Genomic DNA, 25,168 nt, shown 5'->3' with positions numbered 1-25,168 from the left:
CTCTCCTCTCCTCTCCTCTCCTCCCCTCTCCTCTCCTCTCCTCTCCTCCTCTGTTTTCCTCTCCTGCAGGCTGCTGTCTATCTGTTCTTCTCTTCCTGTCCCATCCTCTGGCTGCTACAGTCTCAGCTCCTCAGGTATTTGTTTGTGCAACTTTCTGTGCATTTCTTATGTTAATCCAGATATCTGATGGTCACAGCAACAAACTGAGTTTCAGTAATCTTCATAACTCTCCTGGGATTAGAAACATGAATGAATTTCTTGAGGGTCTGTTGGATAGTTGACTGAAAGATCACCCCGCCTATATCGCTGCCCATATTTTATGTCCTAAAAAAGTTCATATACTGATGGAACTTCAGGAATTTAGTCTGGGAGAAATGATATACATACTGTATACCTGAGGGAACAGAATGCAGCCACCTTCAGCACAAGGGAGGAAAAAACTGTTATTTGAGACAGATATCAACAGAAACAGGCAGTGTGAGTGTTTCGTTCCCAACTGAAGGAAAATGTCACAAATAAGTGAAAAGACAGAACTTTTACCAGCGTGAAATAACGTCACAATTTAGTTACTAAGTTTTGTTAATTTAAGTTTTGTGCAGATCACATAGCCAGACCTCTCTCCACACTGCTGTGTCGTTGCTGGAGAATGGTCTGGCTCCATGATCATTCTTTTATAGGGGAAAAAATACTTTGGCTTCTTTGCATTTCTTTAAACCAATCACAATCGTCTTGGGTGGTGTTGAGCCCAAGATGCTGCGATGGAGCCCCAGAAAAATAGTGTCGGGCGGAAACTTGTCTTGGTGGAACATTTGCATGTGAGGAGCTGAGCGCTGTCATTGAAATGATTCCCTGCACAGAAAACGCTACGAAAAATAGCAGGGACCTATGTTGACTGTGTGATTGCCAGATCCAGATATTAGCTAGGGATTTTGAAAACAGTAACACACAGGGGAAGCGGAAAGGGAGGAGAATGCCACCTAACGGGTGAGGGTTGCCTCTCCCCTCACCCCTCCCTTTCCAAGTGAGTAGAAGCAACAGTGGCCCTCAGGTAATGTAAAAACACAAGACCCTATCTAGAGCCAGTGTTTGGTTTGTCCATTATTGGCTACTGTAGAAACATGGCGGTGCAACATGGCGGGCTCTGTGGAAGAGGACCTTATGAAAACTATTTTCATAGTTCTGAATATTATACTCCATTTCTGCCAGTAGATCTCGCTAAATCACACTGGTCCTTTAATTCCTGCCGGTGGTTACCGACATGTTTAAGAAGGGCTTGATGACAGACCTGAAGACACACAGCTGATGCTAATGAGGGATTATCAGCCTCTGCGCTTCCCCTTTCTGGATACTGTGTGTGAATGTGTGTGGGACACACATACAGGAAAACAAAAGCTTACACACAGAAAGAATGAATGAATTTATATTCAATACTTTTTCTTGTTATCAACAAATGCCAAGAGAGGGCCCTTCAGCCCGACCCCTCAGGGGACAAACCTCCAGACCGTTTCAGAGGGAGCCTCTCTGCTGAGGAAAGACACACTTTCGTCTCTCTTCGCCCCAGCCAACGCTTTCACAGTCAGATTTGGCAGGAAACGGCTGCACTGTTTGAGGGAGCTCTCACACAATCTGAGCAGTGACGAGGATTTGTGTGAGAGAGCTAATCCTCCTAATAAACAGATACACAAACACTAAATCTCGGTTTCATCCACAATTTGAAATGAAAGAGGAGGGAAGAGGCGGTGGAGGAAGCTGCAGAGTTACTCAGCAGAGTAAACAGTGATAGTGTTGTATTATAAAGTCCACGCTGCAGGCATAAATAAGATTGGACGTTACCAGCCACAGAACTGGAAGGGAGCCAATCATTTTAAAGCGTATTACAAACTGAAGCTGATGCCAGTAAAAACTCTCAAAAGGCTTCATTTAACCTGCGTTAAGACAACTGAACTGAAGTACAGTGTTACCTTTCTCCCTGTGGGCATTTCGATTCAGCAAACACTGGTGTGTTAATTAATAACATGTTAATAAGTCGTTATGCTTCTCTGACTCACTGCCCGAACGCCTCAGTGGAACAGAGCCGTCTTTAATTAATGTCATTAGATAAACATGTGCCTTTGTCTGCAATGAATGTCAGTTCATCTGCTGTGAAAAAGAAATCTACGTAAATTCAATAACTACACATTTCTGCACCTGCTGCTCTGGCAACGTTTCCCCCAGAACCACTCTGAAACCAAACGTCCGTGGAAGAAAACTGACAAAGACAAAAGTGTGTTAGACGAGAAAAGAGACAAAAAGAAGAAGACAAAGAGAGAGAGAGAGAGAGAGAGAGAGAGAGAGAGAGAGAGAGAGAGATACAAATAAATAGAGACTTGAAGAAGTACAGGGATGGAGAGAAGCAGAGGGCGGTTGAGTGGGAGTGATGCATGCTGGGCAGGAAGCCAGGGGTAAGATTAGTGACCGTCACTATGGCGACACAGAACTCTCTCTGACACACACACACACACACACACACACACACACACACACACACACACTTGAACCATTTGATTTGTTACCTGAGACAGTGAAATGTGCTGTAGGATCAAATCTAGAGATTATATTTCAGAAGCACAACTCAAGTGGTTAATTGTGTTTATTTCTTTATTCATTGCACCAGTTGTAACGTGGTGCTCTACAATCACTGTAATAAACACTGTTAATGTAGCGTGAACTGAGTGGAACAACCTTCTAGGTGAATACCCAGCGTACAAACCATACATCATTCATTTGGGAAATTAATTAACATAGTATAATGGGCATACAGTTTTCTTTCTGTTTATTTTGTCTGATAGTGACAGACATTTCTTAAATAAAGCAGATTTCAGGTAAACACTCAGAGAAAACAAATCCTGCAAGGTTGGGTGGTGGGTCCAGATGGGTCTAGGTGGGCTTGGTGCATGGCTGAGAATAATGAATGCTGTTTTTGTGACATCACAAAGTTCCTGACGGCTGGTTTTCAGGCTCAGTTTCTGAATACAGGCTGTGTGCATTTCTCTGTGAACTGAAGCTTTGATGCTTTCACAGTTTTAATATAGAACCTAGACCTGATTTATAATCAAACAACACATGGACATCCACCTTTATACTATATGGTTAAAAACAGCATTAAGACAGGAACAGTCCTTATAACATTATATAGGCCTATTTATAAGAGATGCTCAGTAGTCACTGTACTCTATAGTGAATAGCTGAATTTCTGACACTGCTGACACATGGATTGAATTGTAGTTTTTTGTCCCATTGTGGGAATTGATGATGCTATATAGAACATAAATTTCACCTTCAGTTTGCAAATATAGTGCAATCTATAGTAAAAAGTGGGTGACAGCACGTGTATGTCCAGTTGTCACTGGGTCATTGTGTGTGATTGTTTGGGGAACTGTGAGCAATCCCTCCGGGCCACACATTCTCTGAGGGTGGAAGTAGGTTTGAATATTGAATGTATTGTAATTGTGTTTATTGACATAAGTGATCATGTACGGCTGAAACAATTAACTGATTAGTTGAAATCAGCCCCTACATTATAAATTGATTGGTCGTTTCGGTCATTTGTCAGGCAGTGAAAAGATTCTGCACATTCTCTTGTTCTAGCTTCTCAAATGAGAGGACTTATAGATAAACTTATATAACTGAACATCTTTAGGTTTTTGACTTGGTCAAACAAAACACCTGAAGACATCGCCTAAGCAGTTATTTGAAAATGCAAATGAACTTTAGTTTCAGCCTGAATGTTATGCCAGGGAGGAACTTGAAGATTAAAGAGAGGCAGAGGAAGGGAGGAGGATGAACACATGAAGTGAGTGACGGAGAAATAAGGACTTTGAGCGTCTCTCTGTCACGAGACAGAGGCTTTGTGGGGCTTTCCTCAATGGAGGTTACAGACCAAATATAACACCTGACCCATTTACTACTCCTCCTCTCTCTGATGGCTGTCCCCACCAACCGTCTCCCTCTCCCTCTCTCTCTCTCTCTCTCTCACTCACGCACACATACACACACACTTCCACTCTGAAGGTCCTTTTGTCCTTAAATGATGTACGTGTGTGTGTGTGAGTGAGTGTGTGTGTGTGTGTGTGTGTGTGTAGAGGCCAGTTCATGCTCTGCTTCACATAAAGTTTGTCATCTGCTGAAGTCCGTGAGGGTCCGTACAGTCCCTTTTCAACATTACAAGTGTGCCGACTGTGCACGCACCAGAAACATAAACTGAACACGTTTCATATGCTGTATGTTACTGTCAGGAGGTCAGCATCCTTTGCATGTGTCAAACATTTCATCGTGTCCTCATCCGTCCTGGAGTATGATCAAGACTCAAGACGGCAGAAAGCATGTCTAGAAATGTTCTTTAGTATATAGCTTGAAATGAAGGATTGGGCCCAAAAGGCAGATCTTAATATACCAACAAGTCGTCCAACCTCCAGCAGGCTGTGGAGAGTCGGCGTGGTTGTGTCTGTGGTGGTGGATAGAGCTTCTCTCCAGCTTTGAGAAAAGGGATGGTTTTCTTCCTGGGGTGGTGTTTATTGGACTGAATGATTATACTGAATATATGTCCTATAATCAATACACATTCTTGTGATTTATTTCTATGCACATATTAATATGTCAAAATATAATGTGTCAAAATATAGGTCTCATATTAACGTAAGTTTCAGTATAGAACTTGTCTTTTATGTTCTTCAGTTGTGCTCACACACATAGATTTCATTGCTTTTGCAGTGCCCATTCATGTCTGTAACAGGGTTTAGTAGTCAACAAAGGTCAGAGATTACCTGTCAGACAGGTGTAGCTGGAGGCACGGTTTGTGCATGTGGATCAGGGGAAGTGTGAGTTGGAGGAATACTAGAGGGATGATGTGAGATTGACACAATTCACAATATTTCACTATATTCCAACTAATAGTCAGTGTGTCCTTGGCGACACAAACAGCTGTCAGTCGCCAGGACATACTGTATATGTTAAATATATATCATATATTTTATGGCTGAGGTACATGCTATGTGTTTTATTTACTATTTATTTTTCTATTTAAAATGTACTATTTACAGCATGAACAAAACAGCAGCAGTGTGTTGGATAAAGGTTGTTGTGCATTTGAAAATCGAGGAAGCCTGTATTCCAGTTTGTACTGAGCCATTGTGTTCACTAGATGGTGCTGTTGTCTTAGCATACTGAAGATCTTCCAGCGCACAGGTGCATCTCTGTGTGGTCCGTGTGAATGCGAACGTCTGTGTGTGAAATTCTTCTCCAGCTCTGCCTCAGCCTGCCCATGTAAGTATATGTGTGTATGTACTTATAATCACTGGTGCCTGGGTGAAGGGGGTCGCATTCCTGGGGATGTAGATGCAGCATTTGTCTTTCCAGAGATCAAACCGTGTTTACCCACAAACGGTCGAGTCGCAGCAGCAGCAAGTGGGTCAGATTCTCCCACTGGGCTTCAGGGCAGAGAACGTTGTTATATACACTAATGTAAGGGAAAATTTCGAGATGAGAATCAGCAAGTTGAAGGACATTAAGAAAGTCTAAAATGTTATTTCTTTTCTCATTTCTTTTGTTTCACCTGCTGTTTTTAACACCGGATTACCCAGAACTTTAATCACTGAATACAACTTGGACCAGACTTTACTGATTTTGTCTTGTGTTGATCTCATGTTCTTAGCCGCTGTTGCAGCTCACCTTTACCTGCCTGTCAAATAATACCAATAACAGAGTGGATTCACAGTTCTCATATCGGTTTCAACTTCGGGCGTTGATTGACACTGACGAGTTGAATGTTGATAGAGTTTGAACAATGTATTTGTTGATAGGTTTTATTCATTAAAAAACTTGTGCTTGTTTCGCTCTGGGTTTCTTATGAAATAATGATAAAGCATTTCCTTTTGGTGGAGATGCATCTAGTAATCACAGTGACATCAGCCTGTGTTTGTAATCACTGAAATTCTCTCAGAAGCTGCTCTTTACAGGTGGGCCACAGGTCAGCTATTGTCAACAACAGCCAAGGAGTTGGTAGGGATTACTGATTAGTGTCAATAGAAGGATGCTGGTCCTTAACATTATTGAATTGAATACAGTTCATTCTATAAAGGACATTTAGGGAAATGTTCATTCGCTCTCTTGCCAGGAGTTCAATCAGAAGATCGATACCACTCTAACATTTGTAGGTAAATGTGAATCTACTGTCAGGACAGGGTTAGCTTAGCTCCACATGAAGAGTGGAAACAGAGGGGAAACAGCGAGCCTGGTCCCGGCCAAGACAGAAAGAAAGACAAAGAATCTGCCTGCCAACATATCTAAATCTCTCTAACGAACATATTTGATGTGTTCAATCTGTACAAAAAAAAGTGTAAAAAGACAAGGTCAGGACTGTTTCTTGGCCGAGCACAGTAACTTTGTGAAGCTTTGTCATCACACAAGGTCACACAACCAGCAGAGACTTGAAGGATTCACTGAATTCTATCCAATAGATAATCCACCACATGAGCCCAAATTTTTTAGTGCAAGCTAACTGTTTCCTGGCTGTAGCTATGAAATGGTATCTTATCTAACTCTGCAAGAAAGCAAATAAGTGTATTCCCCAAACTGTTAAAGAATCTCTTTAAGTACAGGTCAACAAATTTGTACATGTGTAGCAAAAATCGTCCAAGTATAAAAGTTGGTCTAAAAGTGGTCAAAGAGTCCAGATCTGACACAGCAAATGTTTCACTTTCAGAAGTAACTGTACTAACCCACATCTTCTTTTGTAACGGTCTGCAGAAGCAGTGTTGATATTTTTTTCATTTCAATACTAAAGCAAGTTTTACAGAGATGTTCCCATGTCAGTGCCTGGGAAAATGGATAAAACACATTAACTGGGGGTCGCCTGGGTACAGGAGATTCTATGGAATGAAAACATTCGTTCCAGCTGGTCTCCAAATTTAGGATGCAGACTGTAAAACGGGCTATTGTGCTCCTTTATTCCTCTCTGTTGAGACGTAGTAATGCTTCCCGTGGAGGCAGCGACATACAGATGCCAAGAGTGCTGCTGCAGCTTCCACTCCCCATTCAGCTTTCCCAAACCGTTTGAAAGGAGAGAAGGGGACTGTGACGATGCGTTCAGAAGCAGGACACTGAGATTTGTTTTTATGAATGAAACAGCTTTTTTCTTCTCTTTTTGGATGTCTCTGTAGGGGGCTCTGTGGTCTGCACCTCAGATTTCCTAAAAAGGTTAATGAGGCATTGTCGATTGTATGAGTAACTGCAAACTGCTCCTCTCTTTTCCACCCCAACCCCCACCCCCCACCCCCCATCCTTCTTGCCAGACTGCCATAGACAAATTGACCTGGAAAGACCGTCTTCCTGGATACTTCATCAACGTTTCCTCTATCCTCTTCATGGTTAGTACATAAAAATCAGGTTAAGGCTCTACTTAGGATCATATATTTTCTCAGTAAATGGATGAGAGCACTTTAAATACAAAAATAAACATGTATATGACAGAGTTATTGTACAAGTACGGTGACCTACATCGATGTCTTCCTATAAATATTAATTCCAGCCACTGCACTGTGACTATCACATAAATATGATGACATGATGACTAATTCATTTTCCTATCTTTATTTCCCTTTGCTCCCAGTTTGGGCTGACGTTTTCAGCAGTCTTCGGGGTCATTGTCTACCGAATCACAGTGTCGGCCCTGATGGCAATGAGCCCCGACCCGGAGACCAAGTCCAACGTTCGGGTGACAGTGACGGCCACTGCGGTCATCATTAACTTAGTGGTTATTCTGATCCTTGATGAAATCTACGGAGCTGTGGCAGTGTGGCTGACCGAGCTAGGTACAGAAACACATACGCTTAGTTACTCTTATAGTGTGATTGCTTTGAGAACCTAATGCAAAGAGAACCTAACAAACAGTGTTACCACAAGCATTGCTAACTAGCCTCAGAGCCAAGATTGCTGAATTATTAAAGGAGCTATTTGTAAGCTTTGCAATTGCTACATAGCTAACGTGAGCAGTGATGGCAGTTTACAAGTGTAGTTGTGAGTTCAGCATCAAACTTCATCTCTTTAACTTGCCAAGAGCTGTCTCCAGTGGTGGAAACATACGCCAATGTTAACTATTGTCTTTATCAAGTCTTTTCTTCTACTGAAGTTAGCATGCTAGCCAGCTAGCCCTGGCCTGTCTCATTATTTACTGAGAGCTGCAGCCTCCTGCCCTGAAGATGTAGTGCTACTCAAAGGATGCAGTATATCCTTTTGTCTTGTAAATGCAACAATGGCTGAAGCTCTTGTGAAGCGACAATCACCACCACCGGCTCCAAGCAAGAAGCAGAGAAACCTTACAAATAGCCTCTTTAAAGAAATAGTTTGAAATGTTTGGAAAACCTCATATTCGCTCTTTTCAAAAGTAAGATGAAATTTTTTATACTACTCTCATATCAGTATGTCATATGAGAAGCTAGAGCCATGGTTAGCTTAGCTTAGCACAAAGACTAGAAACAGGTGGAAACAATTAGCCTGGCAACAACAAAACAACATAATATCCTGCTAAAACCATAATTTGTTTCAAACTTTTTTTTCATACTCAATATATTCAAGATATACTGTTGCTCATGAAGTTGGAATAAAATATTTTTTTTTACCTCTTTCCATGAAATGATTGCGACAATGTGATTTATTCTTGACAGATAAAGTGTATATCTTCTCAAAACTTTAGTGGTCAATCTCTTCCAAAGTGATTACTGATGCATTTAAATAGGAATAAACAGAGGATTGTTTCTGAAAACAAAATTATTACAATTTATGGGCAACAGTGTATAATGTGTTTATTAATCAAATAGCTGGTAGTCTAAACATATTCTGACTGTAGCTTAATATTTACTGCACAGATATGACAATAAATAATACTTTATACACGAAAGTTAGATCAGAACTGCCATCAATCAACATTTGAAGCTATTTTAAGTACAGGCAACATTTTTTTTTCCAAGGTAGAGTAAGAGCACATTGCTGATTGATATACGAGCAACATGCTTCACTTTGATTTCACCCCCTTAAAATAAAAACAGTTCAGTAATGCTCTGTCAATCAAAGAATATTTTAAGAACATAATTAAATCGGTTAAATGTCCAACTGAATTTTTCCTGATTCCTATTCTTTCTTGTTACTAATGCGAATCAGATGTGAATTCAGTCACTTGTACTTTCATATTCATGAATGCGACTCTTAAAGTAAATCAGCGTTTTTTACATCATGTAATCATCCTGCATCTGTGAGGGTGAGAGACAGAAAGAGTCTTTCTGCCTCTTGCTGGACAGTTTGATGAAACTTTGATGTTTTCATGCTCCAGCCGTCCCATCAGTCGTCCCAGGAGGTTTCAACCACATTTACATTCATATTCAAAACCTCGGAAATAGAGGAAAAGAATGGGATGGAAAACTGTGAGAAAGAGGGAAAGTGTGTGCGTGTGTGTGTGTGTGAGAGAGAGAGAGAGAGAGAGAGAGAGAGATGCCTTGTGAAAAGTGCCAGTATTTTAACCTACTTCCAGCACAGTGATCATGTTATAACTCTGATTCAAGAGTCAGGCTGACAGAATCACTACTTTTCTACGTGGAAAACCTTAACGTCCATTCATATAATACAATGACCAATTCTAACATCTGGATTTTAGCTACACCCAATATAATGTACATACGTTCCACCTTAAGTGTATTTAACTTGCCCCCCCCCCCCCCCTCCCCCCCCCCCCCCGCTGTGCCCTGACCTCATAAAAACAATGCCGTGTCAAATTCTTTGTTACAGAGATTCCCAAAACGGAAACCAACTTTGAGGAGCGACTCATCCTCAAAGCCTTCCTGCTCAAGTTTATGAACGCATATGCTCCCATCTTTTATGTGGCTTTCTTCAAGGGCCGGTAAGTCCTGTGCCTGTGTGTGCAGGAGTATGTTCGTGCGCAGCTGTCCTGCGAGAATCATGTATCTCCAAAATGTCAATTTTTTTATGAGCTAACTGTATAACAATGTATTTCTGAGCGAACACAGTGGAGTCTTAAACGCATCATTTAGGTCGGGAAGGAGGTTTTCCACAAACCATAGTTCCCCACTGTAGGCCAACAAATCATTTGCACAACAGTATGATTTTGGTGAAAAAATGTAATTGATTGATTTACTTTCTTGTCCAGCTTTGTTTCTTTGTCTTTGGCTTCTTCCAAAGTACAATAAATATACATTCAACAAAGCAGCAGCAGCTTATATAGATACCAGAGAGCAAATCATATAAAATAACAGGAAAAGTAAGTAGTGTTCCGTGAAGCAGTCAGTAATTATAAAACAAATGAAAATGTAAATGATGTATGTAAATGTTTTAAAATGAAAGGAACTTTAAAAAGATTATTTCAGTCATCAAAAAAGAAAAACTGAGCTCCCCTGCTTTCAGTTCAGTCCTGAATGTTTGTTACCTTTAAAATATCAAGTTCTCTGAGAAGGCATTATTTGGCCTCCATATGGTAATGTTGTCAGATGTGGGCCGCAAACATTTTTGAGATTTTCAGTGGGCCATGAGCTGGAAAAGGTTGGGAACCTTACATCAACGCCTTACTCTAACATGCCTTGCATGTCATTGCACTTGATGCCAAAACACAACTGTTTACATCCATTTTGGAAAAAATATTAACATCACTTCTGAGTGAATCCAAGAAATATTAAAAGGAATATTTCTGTGCTTCTGCAGGTTTGCAGGTCGACCCGGAAATTATGTGTATGTCTTTAACGATTATCGGATGGAGGAGGTTTGTTCTTTTCATTTGGCTGAATATGTAAAACATCAGGTGATGATGAATACGTGTACAAATGTGGTGCTTGTGTCTCCCTCAGTGCGCTCCAGGAGGCTGCCTCATTGAGCTGTGCATTCAGCTCAGCATCATCATGCTGGGGAAACAGCTAATCCAGAATAACATCTTTGAAATCGGCATCCCGTAAGTACGCTACAGAGGATCACAGACAAAAACAGTAAGATCAAAGGTAGGATGTGTTGTCTAATGTCTGAAAAGCCAGCGACACCTCACACACATACCAACATACACACAGGCACTTACAACATTCCCTCTTTCGTGTTCCGATAACATTCCCCCCGTGTCTGTACAGTGCTTCTCCATCTTGTGTAATAGCTCAGCTTTTACATGCAAATCCCAAACGTCAGAGGTCAGCTCTGTTTATAACAACTGTCACACAACAGAGGGGCCTTTCAGCCTCAGGCCTCACTGTTACTGTTGCTGTGAGCACAGCTCGACCTCCTGACCCGTTAGGTGAGTCTCATCAAACGCTGAGGTTTCTCCAGGACGTCCCGTGGGATCAGAGATCTAGGGCACATACCATCATACCACTACATGCCATCTCCTCATCTGTTTCACATTCATCCACTTAAAAGCTTTCGCACCTGGGAGGCAACCAGGAACACCACAGGGCCTATACTGTGGGCCAGTATGCAGCTAAGTAAAGGCACCAGAGGTTCTCACAGCCTCTGTCTGAAGATGTAAGATATTTTAGGCTGGTCAGTAGTGTTAGGCCAGTCTCAGCGAGCTAATAGATTAATCTAATACAAGTAAGACCATTTCACAAAAATAAAGGCTGACTCATTTTAAGACAAAAAAATTAGATAACTTATTATTCAACAACACAGCGCAGGATCAGAAACGGAGCTTGTGATCATATTCCACATCTTTTGACCTTGAAACTGTGGTGATTGTGTAGCTCTTCCGTGCAGCCATGTGTTAGAACTTGTATCTTCTTTGCAGCAACATCCGCATTTGAAGTTTTGTCTTCTGTCATGATTTCAACTACAACTGTGTTTTATCAGAATCAGCTTTATTGGCCGAGCCTGTGAACACATCCAGAGAGTTTGACTCTGTTTTTTGTTTCTCTCAGTGTGAAAACTTCCATTTCACCAGAAAATACACTGAGCACCTTTTATTAAATTCCTTCAAAGTCTTCAGTGCGTTTTATGAATCTGGACAGGTATGGATGTTAACTGCAACTTGAGTGGTTGGCGGAGGCATACAACTGCTTTTTTAAGGAGAGGGTGGGACACAGTGTGTGACTTTGAAAACCCCTGGTGTATCACACTCGTACAGTAACGCAGTGTTTCTGGTCACCTGATGAATGTAAGTCCAACACTGATCGTCCAGCTTGTCAGATGCTCAGTTTTACACCAGGTTAAAAGCGGCATCCAGCTGTGCAGGTTGGCACCTCTCTCACATTCTGATCAAAATATTGCTAAATTCAGGTTCAATGAAACATTTAACGTCAACATGCATTCAGTCCACATGACTGCGTGTGTGTGTTTGCATGTACTGTGAAAACCGTAACTCCCTTGTGTTTGTGCAACGACCACATAAATAATGCAGTGAAGCATTTAGCTGCTTTTATTAGAGCTTTTTACGAGCACTGCACACATTCACAAGCATACAGATTAATACCCAACAATACATACATACATATTTACACTGTACACTGTGCATAAGGACACACTACAGACACTACTGTACATACGCACACACAGATACTGTAAGTGGGAGGCGTGCACTTACAGCAACACACCAGACTCTCTGTATCTCTGTACCTGGCTCTCTCTCTCTCTCTCTCTCTCTCCCTCTGAGTTTTCCCAGCAGCAGCTTGTTAGCATCACACAGCTTCAGTTTTCTGCTGAACATCTCTGCCAATTTCTTTGGAAGCCTTCACAGTTCTTTGAAAACAGTTAGTGTCTGGCTCTAACTCCCGTCAGTTTTCAATGAAATGTCAGTTTTACTGCACCTCTGTAAATACTTGATTGGCTATTATGTTTCACAAGCAGAGGTTGTGTTCAAGAGAAAGTTTACTGAGAACAAATCCCATACACCAAAACCACCCTGCTTCACATTTATATGTTAGAATCACTGAGGTAAAGTAAATACTGGTGTTTTATTTATCAGGGAGAGAAGTCAACCTGCCTGTTATTTTATACTTTTCCCACGCAAAATTAGCCGCCGTCTTCTTCTCACACAGCTCTCCCTCTGTCCTGACAGGAAGTTGAAGAAGCTGGTGCGAGCACTGAAGGCTAAAGGATCAGCAGAGAAGGAGAGGGAGGAGGAGAGGCCTCCACAGCAGTGGAACCTGGACTACGCCCTGGCTGCCTTTGAAGGCCTCACACCTGAGTACATGGAGATGAGTGAGTCTGCACACACACACACACACACACACACACACACACACACACACACACACACACACACACACACACACAGAAAAATAGGCTCAGGGACAAAAAGCAGCCCTTTAGGCACCAACATACTACTTTTAAATTGAGTATTCCTACATCATCACTGAGTGGTGTTATGTAATCTGTATCTGAGAGGACCAATGTGACACTTGGACTGAAGAGCATAAGGACGGAGGGTTTATTTGTGTTTGTTTATTGTTCACTCGCAATCATTGTGACTAGATCTTATGGACAGAATTTCTAAACAACTTGTGTCGAATTTACCCATAGACTGTTTATAAAGATGGACGTAGCCTCCATGACTTCACCAACAGCTTTCTGAAGAGCATTTTTGAAGCTCAGAGTGAGCTGCTCCACTGTCGCCACCTTGGCAGTGTCTGACTCTGCCCCTAACTACTGGCTAATCCAAAAATGGGCAAAGAGGTGGGGTCTGTTTGGAGCCGGGACTTTGGTGCATGCCCGTTTGCGTAAGCATACGATCACCCACTTGCATCACCACGCCCTCAATTATGCAGAACCTTAAGTTTTAATAAAATTTAAACGGGTTAGTTATATAAAAATTCACCCCTCATACAGTTGTTGTGAAGGAGGAAATTAGCTTTAGAGACCAAAACTGTTTTTGTACCAGGCTGTAAACATGTTTGTTTCTGCTGTAAAGTTGGACATTTTAACATGAGAGTCTGTGGAGATTGACTCACTTTTGGAGCCAGACTCACGTGGCCATTTGAAGAACTGCACTATTTCGGTGTTGGCTTCATCTTTCAGCATCGGAGGTTGTCGCTTGAATTTAGAGACATGTGACTTATGACTGTTAGCGTGTAGTTTTTCAGCCTGAACCACAGCAGTGGATGGAAAACAATGTATTTGCCCATTTAGTTTGGAGAACCTGTTTCATTCATGCACATGCAGCAGTGCTCTCACGCTGTATATAGGATGATTAGTTTACATTCATGTCTGTCACAAACCAAAGCACATAAACAGTGTAAATGTAGTGACAGATTAAATGTGTTTCCTCTTTCATGTGTAATCATTCTCAGCTGTGTATGAGTTTGGTATTTAACCTTAAAAGCCCTACATGTAATTAGCATTATGACATTATTTTGAATGGCTTTCAGTTTCATTCACTCTTTCCACTGCTTTGGTTAAAGCCTGAATTTTATTTGCTTTCACTTTTTCAGGCAGTTTTCTAGGTATTAAAATAGAAAATAGTGTTTCCTTTGTAATTCCTTATTTGTCTAGATTTGATAGCAAATGACAGCGTGCTTATACAGTCCTGTCACTGGATGTTTGAAGGATGAATGGAGGAGTAGGCAACTGTGTTGGAAGGCTAACAAGCAGAGGGACTGTGGACTGGATTCAGAACGACTGAACAGTCTTTAGACAAGCTTTTGGAGTTTTCTGGGGGCCTACAGGAGCACGACAACTCCTCAGGCAGCAGTACAGTGTGACATTTTATGTAAAAGTGATACAGTAAATGTAGCGTACCCTTAAGCCCTGACTTGTCTGACACATCAAGTCAATTTAAAAGGCTGCTACATATTGATAAAGGCAGGGAATTTAAACATATAACACAGTGTAACACAACATAACGTTCATAATTAGATGAGACAGACTGGAGAAAGAAACAGTCATGAAAATCCTTTAAAGGTTTTCGCCTTGGTCACTGTGGGAACTGTGTAAATAAGATTTTTTAAATAACCTCGACCTTATCAGATGGTTTCAGCATTTGGAGGGAATTCAGAGCTTCTGTGGAAAACTGGCAGTGGCACGGCTGCTTGGCATTATCAGTCTGTATTTACTGTTGTTGGCACCAGTAAAACATGGTGGAAAGAACACTGTAAATCAAGTAATATCCAGAGGCTCGCTGCATCTCATCCTGACAAAGACAAAACAAAACAACTGTGATAAGAAAAAAAAAGAAAAGAGAAGAAAGATGAAGTCAACACAGAAGAAAAATGAAAATAAAATCATCATTTATTGTCAGTCTGGAAAGCGTCCACAGGTTGAATAGTTTGAACTAGGACAGTTACTATATTTGCCAATTAGAGTTGACTGATTCACTGCCCGTGAAGAGAAAGTTATTATGTGGAGCTGCAGGTGTTGACTTTATGTTTCAGGGTACAGACACACAAACACATGCACTCACACGCACAGCTCTAGGCGCACCTCTTATACTATTACGGCCAACCTCAGTCACAACAAACCAACACCTGCTCGGTCGTAACTTAAGAGTAACGTCAGAGGTTGAGCTGAAGAAGGAGCCGCACCGAATAATTGAATATTTATTTGCAGGAATCAATACTGAGGATTGATATTTAGCCGCTAAGATTTAAATAGCAGTGTTTTTGTTACAATTGTGATCAGCTGATTAGTCACATAAACAGCTGTTTTGATCGTCTCGCTCACACACAGTGAGATTCATGAAAGTTGTTGAATATCCACAGAGATGTTGCAAAAAAAAACAAGCAATTATCTTGTTAGAAATAACATCTAGTTGTTCTGTCTCATCGACTGATCCATAATCTATGAATACTACATGTAAATACTGTTTGTTTCTCCATGTTCTGAGCATGGAGCTGGAGCCTGGAAGCATCAGGTTTCCTCATCGCACTTGTTGAAGTAGCACGTTGGACAAGGATTTACTCCAAACTGTGATGACACAAATCCATTTTGTACGTATGCGTGTTTGATATGTTCAGTGAACTTCCCTCAGCAGATGAATGTGAAAACAACCCTTTAGTATGAGACTGTGACAGTTAAGGTCAAACATTCAAGTGAAGTAAACAATAAGCAAAACATATTTCTGAGTGGACGGGGGCTTTAAACTTGCAGATTTAAACACTTGAATTATGGGAGAATCTGTTTTTCCCATGAAATTGTTTGAAGAAGCAACAACAACAAACTGGATTAAATACACGACACAATATTAGAACTCAGAGACTCCACTAATGCAGTTCCTGTGTCTGTGAAAGAGCACTGACATCTGTATCAAATATTAGGAAAATGGGAATTTGAAATGCATATTATTTCTGGTATGATTTTAAAGACCCCCTCTGAAGGTTTAACCTTGTTAACATCCATATGGTGTTTTTTTTTTTTTTGCACTTTTTATGCTGGAAAACCATGTAAAACAACATATTAATCATAGCAGAGTATTTTTACACAGTTACAACATGTCTGGAGAGAAACTTTAAGCCTGCCCTCCACCAGCTGCATGTACAAACACAAGCAGAGCCATGCTGAAGTGCAGAAAGGGAGAAAAATGTAGAAATGAAACATCACTGTTCAGTTGGAGTTAACTTTGCTTGACAACGCTGCTGAGTCAAAGTATCCAGCTGTTTGTAAAAGTGGGAGAAAAGCAGTAGCTACATTACCTTGACAACAGTCCTTATAATGGCTGAAATGAATTAAGATTTCTGCTTTTTCAGAAACATTTTGACTGTCGCTGTAATCACAGACTGGAGTTATTTTACAGGTAAAAGCTAATTGAATGTGAAACCATCTACTTCAAGGCAGCACCGAATACATTAACTGATGATTGAATGTCTGTATAGAGCGGATCAATCCAAAAAATGTGCTGAAGAGGGACACAGTCTACAGCCAGCACATTAAAAAAAGAGAAAAAGACAACTTCATAGAGAAAAACAGTGAGAGCTGATACGGCTGCACAGCTTGATATTTCTGAGCACTTCCCACTGGTGGATTGAATCAGTGCAGCAGCAGTTCAGTAAACATGCAGCAACAAGCTTGACCTTAGAAAACTGGGAACATCTGTATGTGAAGCAGTAAAACTGGATATATTCTGCTCTAAGGTCAAAGCCATAAAAACACTGAGGTTTTGGTGAAATTGTAAATAACAAATAAAGTTAGGGTGAAATATATTTATGTTCTCCGTGTGAGAAATGTTCTTGTAAATGTGGAGTTCTGGACAACGTGGAGCAGGCTGACGGAAGCAGGAATATACTGTATATATTAAACATTAAACATGAGCAGAGCTTTTGGTGGAATCAGGATCTGCCTTAAAGACCCCCTCTGATGAAAATCAAGTGTTTAACCATATTAACATCCATATGATGTTTCGTATATGATACAACTACGCTAACAGTTCTGATCCGTCTGCTAGTCTCTGATTCTGGTCTCAACAGACTCCTCATGTGAGTCTGGGTCTGCCTGAGGCTAAATTCAGTGTTTCTCAAACTGTGTGTGAGTGACCGCAAAGCCAAGTAGCAAGTAGTGTGTATGTGTTGCTTTCAATATTAAATCAAATCATCTGTGCACTCAAACATTATTATTTGAATTTGCTGAGTTGTCACGTTAGCTGTAACCGAGCGACTCACGCAGCTAAAGCAGTTCACAGTTTATTATTTGACATGAAAAATGATCAGCGTGACATTTGAAATGAGACGTGGATGAAGCTCAAGGTTAGCCTGTCCTGGGACTGTGGACTTGGACTGGGACTGTGTGTGTGTGTGTGTGTGGGGGGGGGGCACAATAAAGGCCTCATCCAGATTTCTCAATGAGGGAGTAAGAGGAGATGTGGGAGGTGGAGGTGGGAGGAGAAAAACAGAGGAGGGATGACACAACAAGGAATGTCAGAAATGTCTGCTCTCTACATGCAAACACACACTCACACATGGTTGTTAGTGTGTTTGTGTGTATTCCTGGGTTTGTGTTAACTCATTTATTATTTTTGTGTGTGTGTGTGTGTGTGTGTGTGTGTGTGTGTGTGTACAGTACCTGTAAGCCCCCATGCTCGTGTTAAGGTGTGTGTGTCTTCCTTTGTGTTTTCCAGCCTCGAACCCGTCAACCTCGTCTCAGGTAGATAGCGAGGTTATTCTAAGCTTGCCCTCTAGCGCTCGCTGCGCTGCTGTCGTATTTTCTTCCTCTCCGCTCTTTGTCTCTGCGTGGCGTCCCGAGGTGAGGCCGTCTCCGGCTCGCTGGAAATCCCCGTTCCCACACTGCTAAAGTTCCACACATCAGCCAGAGTCAGGCGAACCGCCTCGTCTTTCTCATGTTTCCTGTCCACAGCATTACGAAGCAGGTGGATGTTGTTTTGATCATTTATTTGTCTTTATTAATTGGTTTATTAGAGTGTCTCACAGTGATTAAGCTCATATTTGTAGTGCTTTCCTATTGGCCCGAGCTCAGCTGTTTCACTTAAGTCTTTTATCTGAAAAGCTGCTCTGGTGATTGAACTACTTGTTTCTGCAGCTCTCCTGCCAGCAGCCCCACAGTCACTGTGCTGTGTGTGTTTGTGATGCACTATACAATACATTCCCATCAACCTTAGTTTAAATAATTGTTTTGTGTGTGGGTTATCTAATCAGACACAAGCATACAGCATAGATACACAGCACATAGTTCCACACACACAGCTTAATCATAAAAAGTCCCAGTTTAGCTGCTGTGGAGTGTTTAACCTTAAAAGGCATGATCTGAACCACAGCGCCAGCCCTGACAGACAGTGTGACTCCTGACCAGACAAATGACGTTCGCCAATGTCAATCTGTGATGGTGGTTTGAAAATGTGTGTTTCCGATGTTGATTCCTCGCTCACACGTCGACCTTTTCTTTTCCTGTCACGCGGCAGAGGTGGTTGTTTGTGCAGCAGCTCTGAGCACGTACGAAGATGTTTTCTATGAGAAACTTTGCCTTGTTTAGTAGCTGCTGCTGGAAGCACAGAAAATTATTTCATATCATACATGTCATTTGTAATTTGTCACCTTTCTCACGCTCACGTAGCATAGCGCCAGTGTGCCCCATCGTATTTCACCCGCTGCCACTAAGATCAGGTATTTTTAAATCCTTCACATAGGTCCTTTAATGGATTTACACTCACTGACTGGGAGCGTAGTTACACTACAGTACAATCAGAGTACAGCATTTACACAGGCTTCACTTGACTCTAGCGTATAGTTGATGTAGATGTAAATGTAGTCACTGTTAAAGTTAGAATATGTAGCTGTGTTGTTGAGTTGTGAACTTACATTACCCCAAAATGTTTCCAGCACTTTTAAAAACAAGAGAAATCTGAGAAATCTGTTAGGTCATATCCTTTATGTGCATGTGTCAGTGTTGTGTCTGTCTGCCAGAAATGGATCATAAGTTATCAGAGAAACAATGGAAACATTAGGAGCAGTCTCAGCTCCCAGCCCTTCCCTGACGTCTCGTGTCCGCCGCACAGTGACGGCCAAACACTGACTTCAAATCAGTGTTTTGCTTTATTCAGTGTTTTTAATAGTTATACTCAGCTGGTCTGTTTGATTTGGAGAGGAGGAGACCTCTGTGGTAAAAACCTCCTGAGTGACTTACACTGAAGGAATCCCATTAAGGAGAAGCTGACGGCAATGGTGGTGAAGACAAAAACTCCCATGATCCCACGCTATTTCACAACAGCTCTCAACTAGGTGTTTTGTCATTGTTTTAAATTGAGAGAAATACATAGATATTCCGACATAGAATTCCTGCGAGCTCTAAAGGCTGCAATCTTTCATCCTCTGATGACATGATGATGTAAAACTCCTCCTTTAAACAAAGCTGTAAAACCCTGGGAGCAGCTACTAAACAACCTCTCCATCTGGCCTTAGTTTAAAAAACGCTCCAGCAGAGACGTGCTTTGATAAAGGATGGTATCATTTATTTAATTGTGCAACTTTAATTTATGACAGGCTTGTTATAAATATTCACTTGTACCAAATGACTGAAAATTAACAACCTATTGTGATGTTTAACGACCCGACAGCACCCGCTGTGGCAGGTTTAATAATCGTTTACCTCTCTCTCCTGCAGTCATCCAGTTTGGGTTCGTCTCTCTGTTCGTGGCTTCGTTCCCGCTCGCTCCTCTCTTCGCCCTCCTCAACAACGTCATCGAGATCAGACTGGACGCCAAGAAGTTTGTTACAGAGCTACGCAGGCCAGTAGCCGTACGAGCTAAAGACATTGGTAAGCTGATCTGACACACACGAAGGAGAGAAATATGTACAATACACCAGAATAAAGACAACTTGAAAATTGATATTTCTCAATTCTTAAACATCACGGGATAAAAATCGACCGAACTGAGGTTTACAAACTGACGCCCTCTAGCAGTTCAGCGTTGTAAAGTTGTTGTCCTCGGTTAAAACCAAATCTCTTTCATGCTTCAGCTTGAACTCTGTGTATTGTTTAATTTGAGACAGTACAGTTTGAGTTTTAGACCGTGATTGTGAGGACATTTCTAGAGCGTCAGGACATGTTTAGAGAGTGAGTAAATTTTTTTAAGTGTGGACATTTTTCTAAAGTGATGTGCAACAGGTCTCACACTCTAATGAACAGAAACACTGTGGACGGACGACATGGACACACTTATGCACTCACTCCTGCTCTTCTTTCTGCAGGTATATGGTACAACATACTGAGTGGAATGGGAAAATTCTCAGTCATTATAAATGTAAGTATCAATGCAGTGTCCTGCTTTTCACTAATCCTGTTAAATTAGTGAGGAAGGCAGATACACAATGAACACATAAAGACATGTATTCTATCGAAGGGACTGTACATAACGTGTCTGTATGAAGATCCTACATCAACACTTTTACTCTTTAATAAATTGTCAAATATCTTAATTATGAGACATTTGTGTAATTAGTGTTAACAGTGAATGCCCTCGCTGAGGTGACTTTTAGTCTTTAGCAGCTTCTCCAGTGCACATTTTAAATTCAAGACTAAAAAACTAAAAATAAATCCATATGATGCCATACATTTTAATTATTGCATGGAGCATATTCTAATGTCAGTATTGTTATTACAAAAATAGGGTTTCATCTACATAAGTAGGGTCTTTTTAATTACATAAAACATTATGAGATAAGAAAAGTTTTCACCATGTGTTTGATTCATTTAGAGAAGACATTCGGTTACATTTTAAAATTTTAACAGGATCCTGAGGTCACAGTGTTCACACACAGTTCAGTAATGTCAGAGAAATCGCAGGCAGGAATAGATGTCGAAGGTTAACAAAGAGTGAATAACAGTTCTTTGCCACTGACCTTGAACTTCTCTGCAGGAAGGTTTCAACATGTAATCCAGCTCTCATCAGGTCTCTATGTGTGTGTGTGTGTGTGTGTGTGTGTGTGTGTGTGTGTGTGTGTGTGTGTGTGCATGTCCTGCATAGACATGAAGTTACACTGGTGACAGCTGATATTAAACACAGATTAAAGCTCTCAGCTCCCTCTGAGATGTCACCTTTGAGCACCTGATGAGAACCAGAATTATGTCTGAAACACCCATACATGCTGATCTGTGCAGGCCAAGGTGTGTGTGTTTTTGTGGTAGTTCAGGAAAGTTCTGTTTGGGATTTGTCCTCAGCCAGCGGACTAAATCCTATTCCGTTTACTTTTAATACTAAACAGATTTATGGAGGATTCAGAAAAACAAGCAGCGGGAGTTTTTATTTATTCTTGAGCTCTGGGGCACTGAACACACATACACACACTTAATATACCCTGGGAGCTTCAAGGCAATGGAAACTGGAAGCAGAATTCCCCTTTTGTGAATGTATCTTGCATCTATCAGTTTTACAGACTTTATTTAATATTACTAAATGAATACATTGCATTCCTCAAATATCTCTGGAAAACATGGTTTACCAGAACTGTTAGTGCTTTCTAACATCTGAAAATAAACACTTTGACCCATAAAGGTCTTTCACTAAAAACTGGTGGAGTTCTACACGCTAAACTTATTTTCTCATGCTGTAATCTTTAACAGTGCTAACAGAAAAATATTTCTCTGTCTCTCTCTTTCTCTCTGGAGGCCTTCGTGATCTCCTTCACATCAGACTTCATCCCTCGGCTCGTCTACCAATACATGTACAGTCAGACTGGCACCATGCACGGCTTCATCGACCACACACTGTCCTACTTCAATGTGTCCAATTTTAAGCCCGGCACGGCACCGCAGAGCTCCGGAGACATCCCCGTCTGCCGGTAAATACACACAGAAACACCTGCAGAGATACAGATTTTGGAGGCAACTGTTTAATTACATTTGTGAGAGGCATGGTTAAATAAGAATGACAAATCAAGGGGTCTTGTAAAAACATTATTGTAATTATTTCATTCGGGATTTAGCAAAAATAAACAAACAGAAATAGATACCTATTCATACACTTATTCATGCACACAAGCTAATTTTCACAAACGTACAACTTGCTGTCACTTGTTTTTTGATAGATTTTTCCTTTTGCTGCACTTCAACAAAGTGCAAAAAATTCTACTCTGCAAATCTGTAACTCAGAGGAATTTAGTTTGGGGGATTTTGTCTAAGTGGATAAAACAGCATTACTCCGTCTTGTCATAGCTTACAAGACTAGAATCCATTTAATCTGACAGAAGGAAGTCTCTGTTTCTGCTTTGGTTCATTGAGCTCATGTCCATCTCCAAATGGATCCAGAAACCTTCAGTTAACACACTGAAAACCATTTACATCTTCTTATATGCACACCAGATGCATCAACATCTGCTGTCAACAGAACCTCTTACAGAACAGCAACACACTTTTGTGCCATAAAGTCATCCAGGGTATTCTGTTTTTGTGATAGCAGAGTAAGAAAGCACCCACTGCAGATTTAAAGCTGTTTTTTCTTATCCTGACCAAAACTCTTAATTAGTGTGAGCGTTGTGAAAATGAGCCGCCAGCATTTCATATATATAATGATGTATCGTCTGCATAAAGCAACATACAGCATTTTATATTCAATTTCATGTTTGTACTGTAGGACTGATACATTATACGAGTTATAAGTCTAATTGCAATGGCCTCTTTGTGGTTGTTAAAGAATAAAGTGTTTTCACCATGTACAGTTAAACACTCAACAGGTAATCCCCTTCTAGACCGTCAAAGGTCTTTTGCATCTAGTGAGCAAACTGCACATGTTTGAGTCTGAGATGGGCTGGAGCTGATGATTCCTCTGGGATTTCCTTGACTCAAATAGGAGGAGGAGAGAGAGAATATCCTCAGCTGAAAACATGTGCCACCAACTCAGTCACAACCTGAGTTACCAAATAATACAATATGAATTTTTGTGAACAGGAATGTTAAACATCATGTGAGCAAGTAGTTTTTGGTTTGAGATGTAGATGTGGTTCAGGCTGGAACACACACCTACACACACACACACACAGACATTTTGAATCCTAAGACAATGACAACGGATATGACAGATACTGGCACAATCTCCATTAGTGCATAGTCAAAGACAGTGCACTATTGTACTGTATCTTCCGTGCATTTTCACACATACCAGTGGCAAGCGTCTCTTTCATAACTTCAATATAAAGCGCTGTGGAGGAAAAGGTCACGGATGCCAGCGCCCACAGACAGCTGAGGCCGACCTGCTGTTACATAAGGCAGCAAAGAATTACAATGCAAGAATACGGTCTTTGTGTCAGTGTGGTGTGGCACGTCTCGTCCGAAACATGACGAGATTCTGGTCGCCCTGAACACTTTATAGGCGTGAAATTGGCTGGTGGACGTCCAAGAAGGGTGCGTGTGTCTACAGGGTGTGTATGGTGTATGTACAGACAGGCAGTGTATTAGCTGCTGATGTTGTGGGCAACGCCTCTGGGCTCAAGGAAAATAATCCAACTCAGTATGTAATTCAAAGTATGTCAGATGCTCCAGACAGTTCTTGTCTTTCTTTTTCCTGCTCTCTTTCCTTTTGACCCAGTTAATTTGGGGCCTCTCGTATGAATAAGTGCATGCAGGAGGGAAGAAAAGAGGTCAAGAATGGATGAATGGATGGTTGGATGAATGGATGGATGATGGTGTCAGACAGATGACGGAAGATATCATTGATGATCAGATAAAGATGCAAAGATCTGGGGGAGGACAGAAGGAAGCAACTTTCAAGACAAGTGAGAAATGGGGATACAGCAGCATTCGAGGATGTAGAGATAATGCAGGGATGAGGATGGATGGATAAATAGGTGGATGGTGTGACAGGGGCCAACCACTAAGGTTTTAAATCTTTAATCACTTTTAAAAACAGCTGTGTGAGGAACTTGAAGACAGTTTCTACTTCAGTGGGCAGAGCTTCACTGTACATCTCTGCAGTCATGGTTTCTCTACTATTAACTCCCAGTGTTGAAGCGCTAAATAAAAATATGGGTAAACTTTGAATTCTGCACAGTGGTTACAATTTACAACACCAGCCTATTTCTAGAAAATAACTTTTTCACTTTCATGGTCTTGAGTAAAAAAAGTTTTGAGTAAATTTGTTCTGTATTTGGTGGTTAATTATTTCTGTGGAAATGGCACTTAAAGTAAAGCAGAACTGTAAAGACAACACAGCAGATGAAGGGGATATAAACAGTAGAAATTATAATTGTTTGTAAATGGTTGCAAGTTCACCTTTAGGATTACTTTCAGCAGACAGTCCCCTTCACAAACAATTCACAATTCTTCAATTCGGGTCAGGGACCCTTTTGTTTTGCATGCCATCTTTCTCTTGTTTTCTCCCCTAGTTTCCCTGTAAAGCTATATATGCTATAAATAGTCAAAATACCTTGTGGGCGTCTGATGGACTGGTGGTTAAGGCGCATGCCACATAACCACATCGTCCATGGTTCAGTTCAGTCAAATAAAGGCAAAATGCAAAAAACAGATATCCTGAATAAAAGGAATTATAGAAGAAAGTAAGAAGTACAGCGGTAACAAAAAGTAGCAACAGAATTAGACAGATGCAACATTAAGTAATTTAATATCAATAAGTCATCATTAATCTGACAAGAAAACACATTGATCAGAGAGCAGAAAAGAGTTAGCCTTCAGAAGTGTTAAGAAACATATCGAGAAAGTGACTTCTTAGTCTAATTACTTTGACTTTGGATTAACTTCATCATAATATCATCACTGATAAACAGAC

At 40.9% G+C, this 25,168-nt stretch overlaps 1 protein-coding gene across 1 annotated transcript in view; it reads left to right on the top strand.

Moving 5' to 3' along the window:
• ano2b (anoctamin 2b) overlaps window positions 1–25,168 on the top strand; it is a 68,628-nt gene that overhangs the window by 26,655 nt on the left and 16,805 nt on the right. The window contains exons 14-22 of the mRNA XM_023409953.2: window positions 7,329–7,403; window positions 7,646–7,847; window positions 9,814–9,925; window positions 10,741–10,798; window positions 10,884–10,984; window positions 13,070–13,212; window positions 20,053–20,205; window positions 20,640–20,692; window positions 22,057–22,229. Of these exons, the coding sequence (XP_023265721.1) occupies window positions 7,329–7,403; window positions 7,646–7,847; window positions 9,814–9,925; window positions 10,741–10,798; window positions 10,884–10,984; window positions 13,070–13,212; window positions 20,053–20,205; window positions 20,640–20,692; window positions 22,057–22,229 (1,070 nt within the window). The remainder of the gene's footprint in view (window positions 1–7,328; window positions 7,404–7,645; window positions 7,848–9,813; window positions 9,926–10,740; window positions 10,799–10,883; window positions 10,985–13,069; window positions 13,213–20,052; window positions 20,206–20,639; window positions 20,693–22,056; window positions 22,230–25,168) is intronic.

This window comes from Seriola lalandi, unplaced genomic scaffold (assembly GCF_002814215.2).
Source record: "Seriola lalandi dorsalis isolate HSWRI2012SDOR001 ecotype SW California unplaced genomic scaffold, Sedor1 jcf7180002054410, whole genome shotgun sequence".
In the NCBI taxonomy this organism is placed as follows: Eukaryota; Metazoa; Chordata; class Actinopteri; order Carangiformes; family Carangidae; genus Seriola; species Seriola lalandi.
Note: the sequence above shows the minus strand (reverse complement) of the source record. Positions and strands in the feature narration are given on the sequence as shown.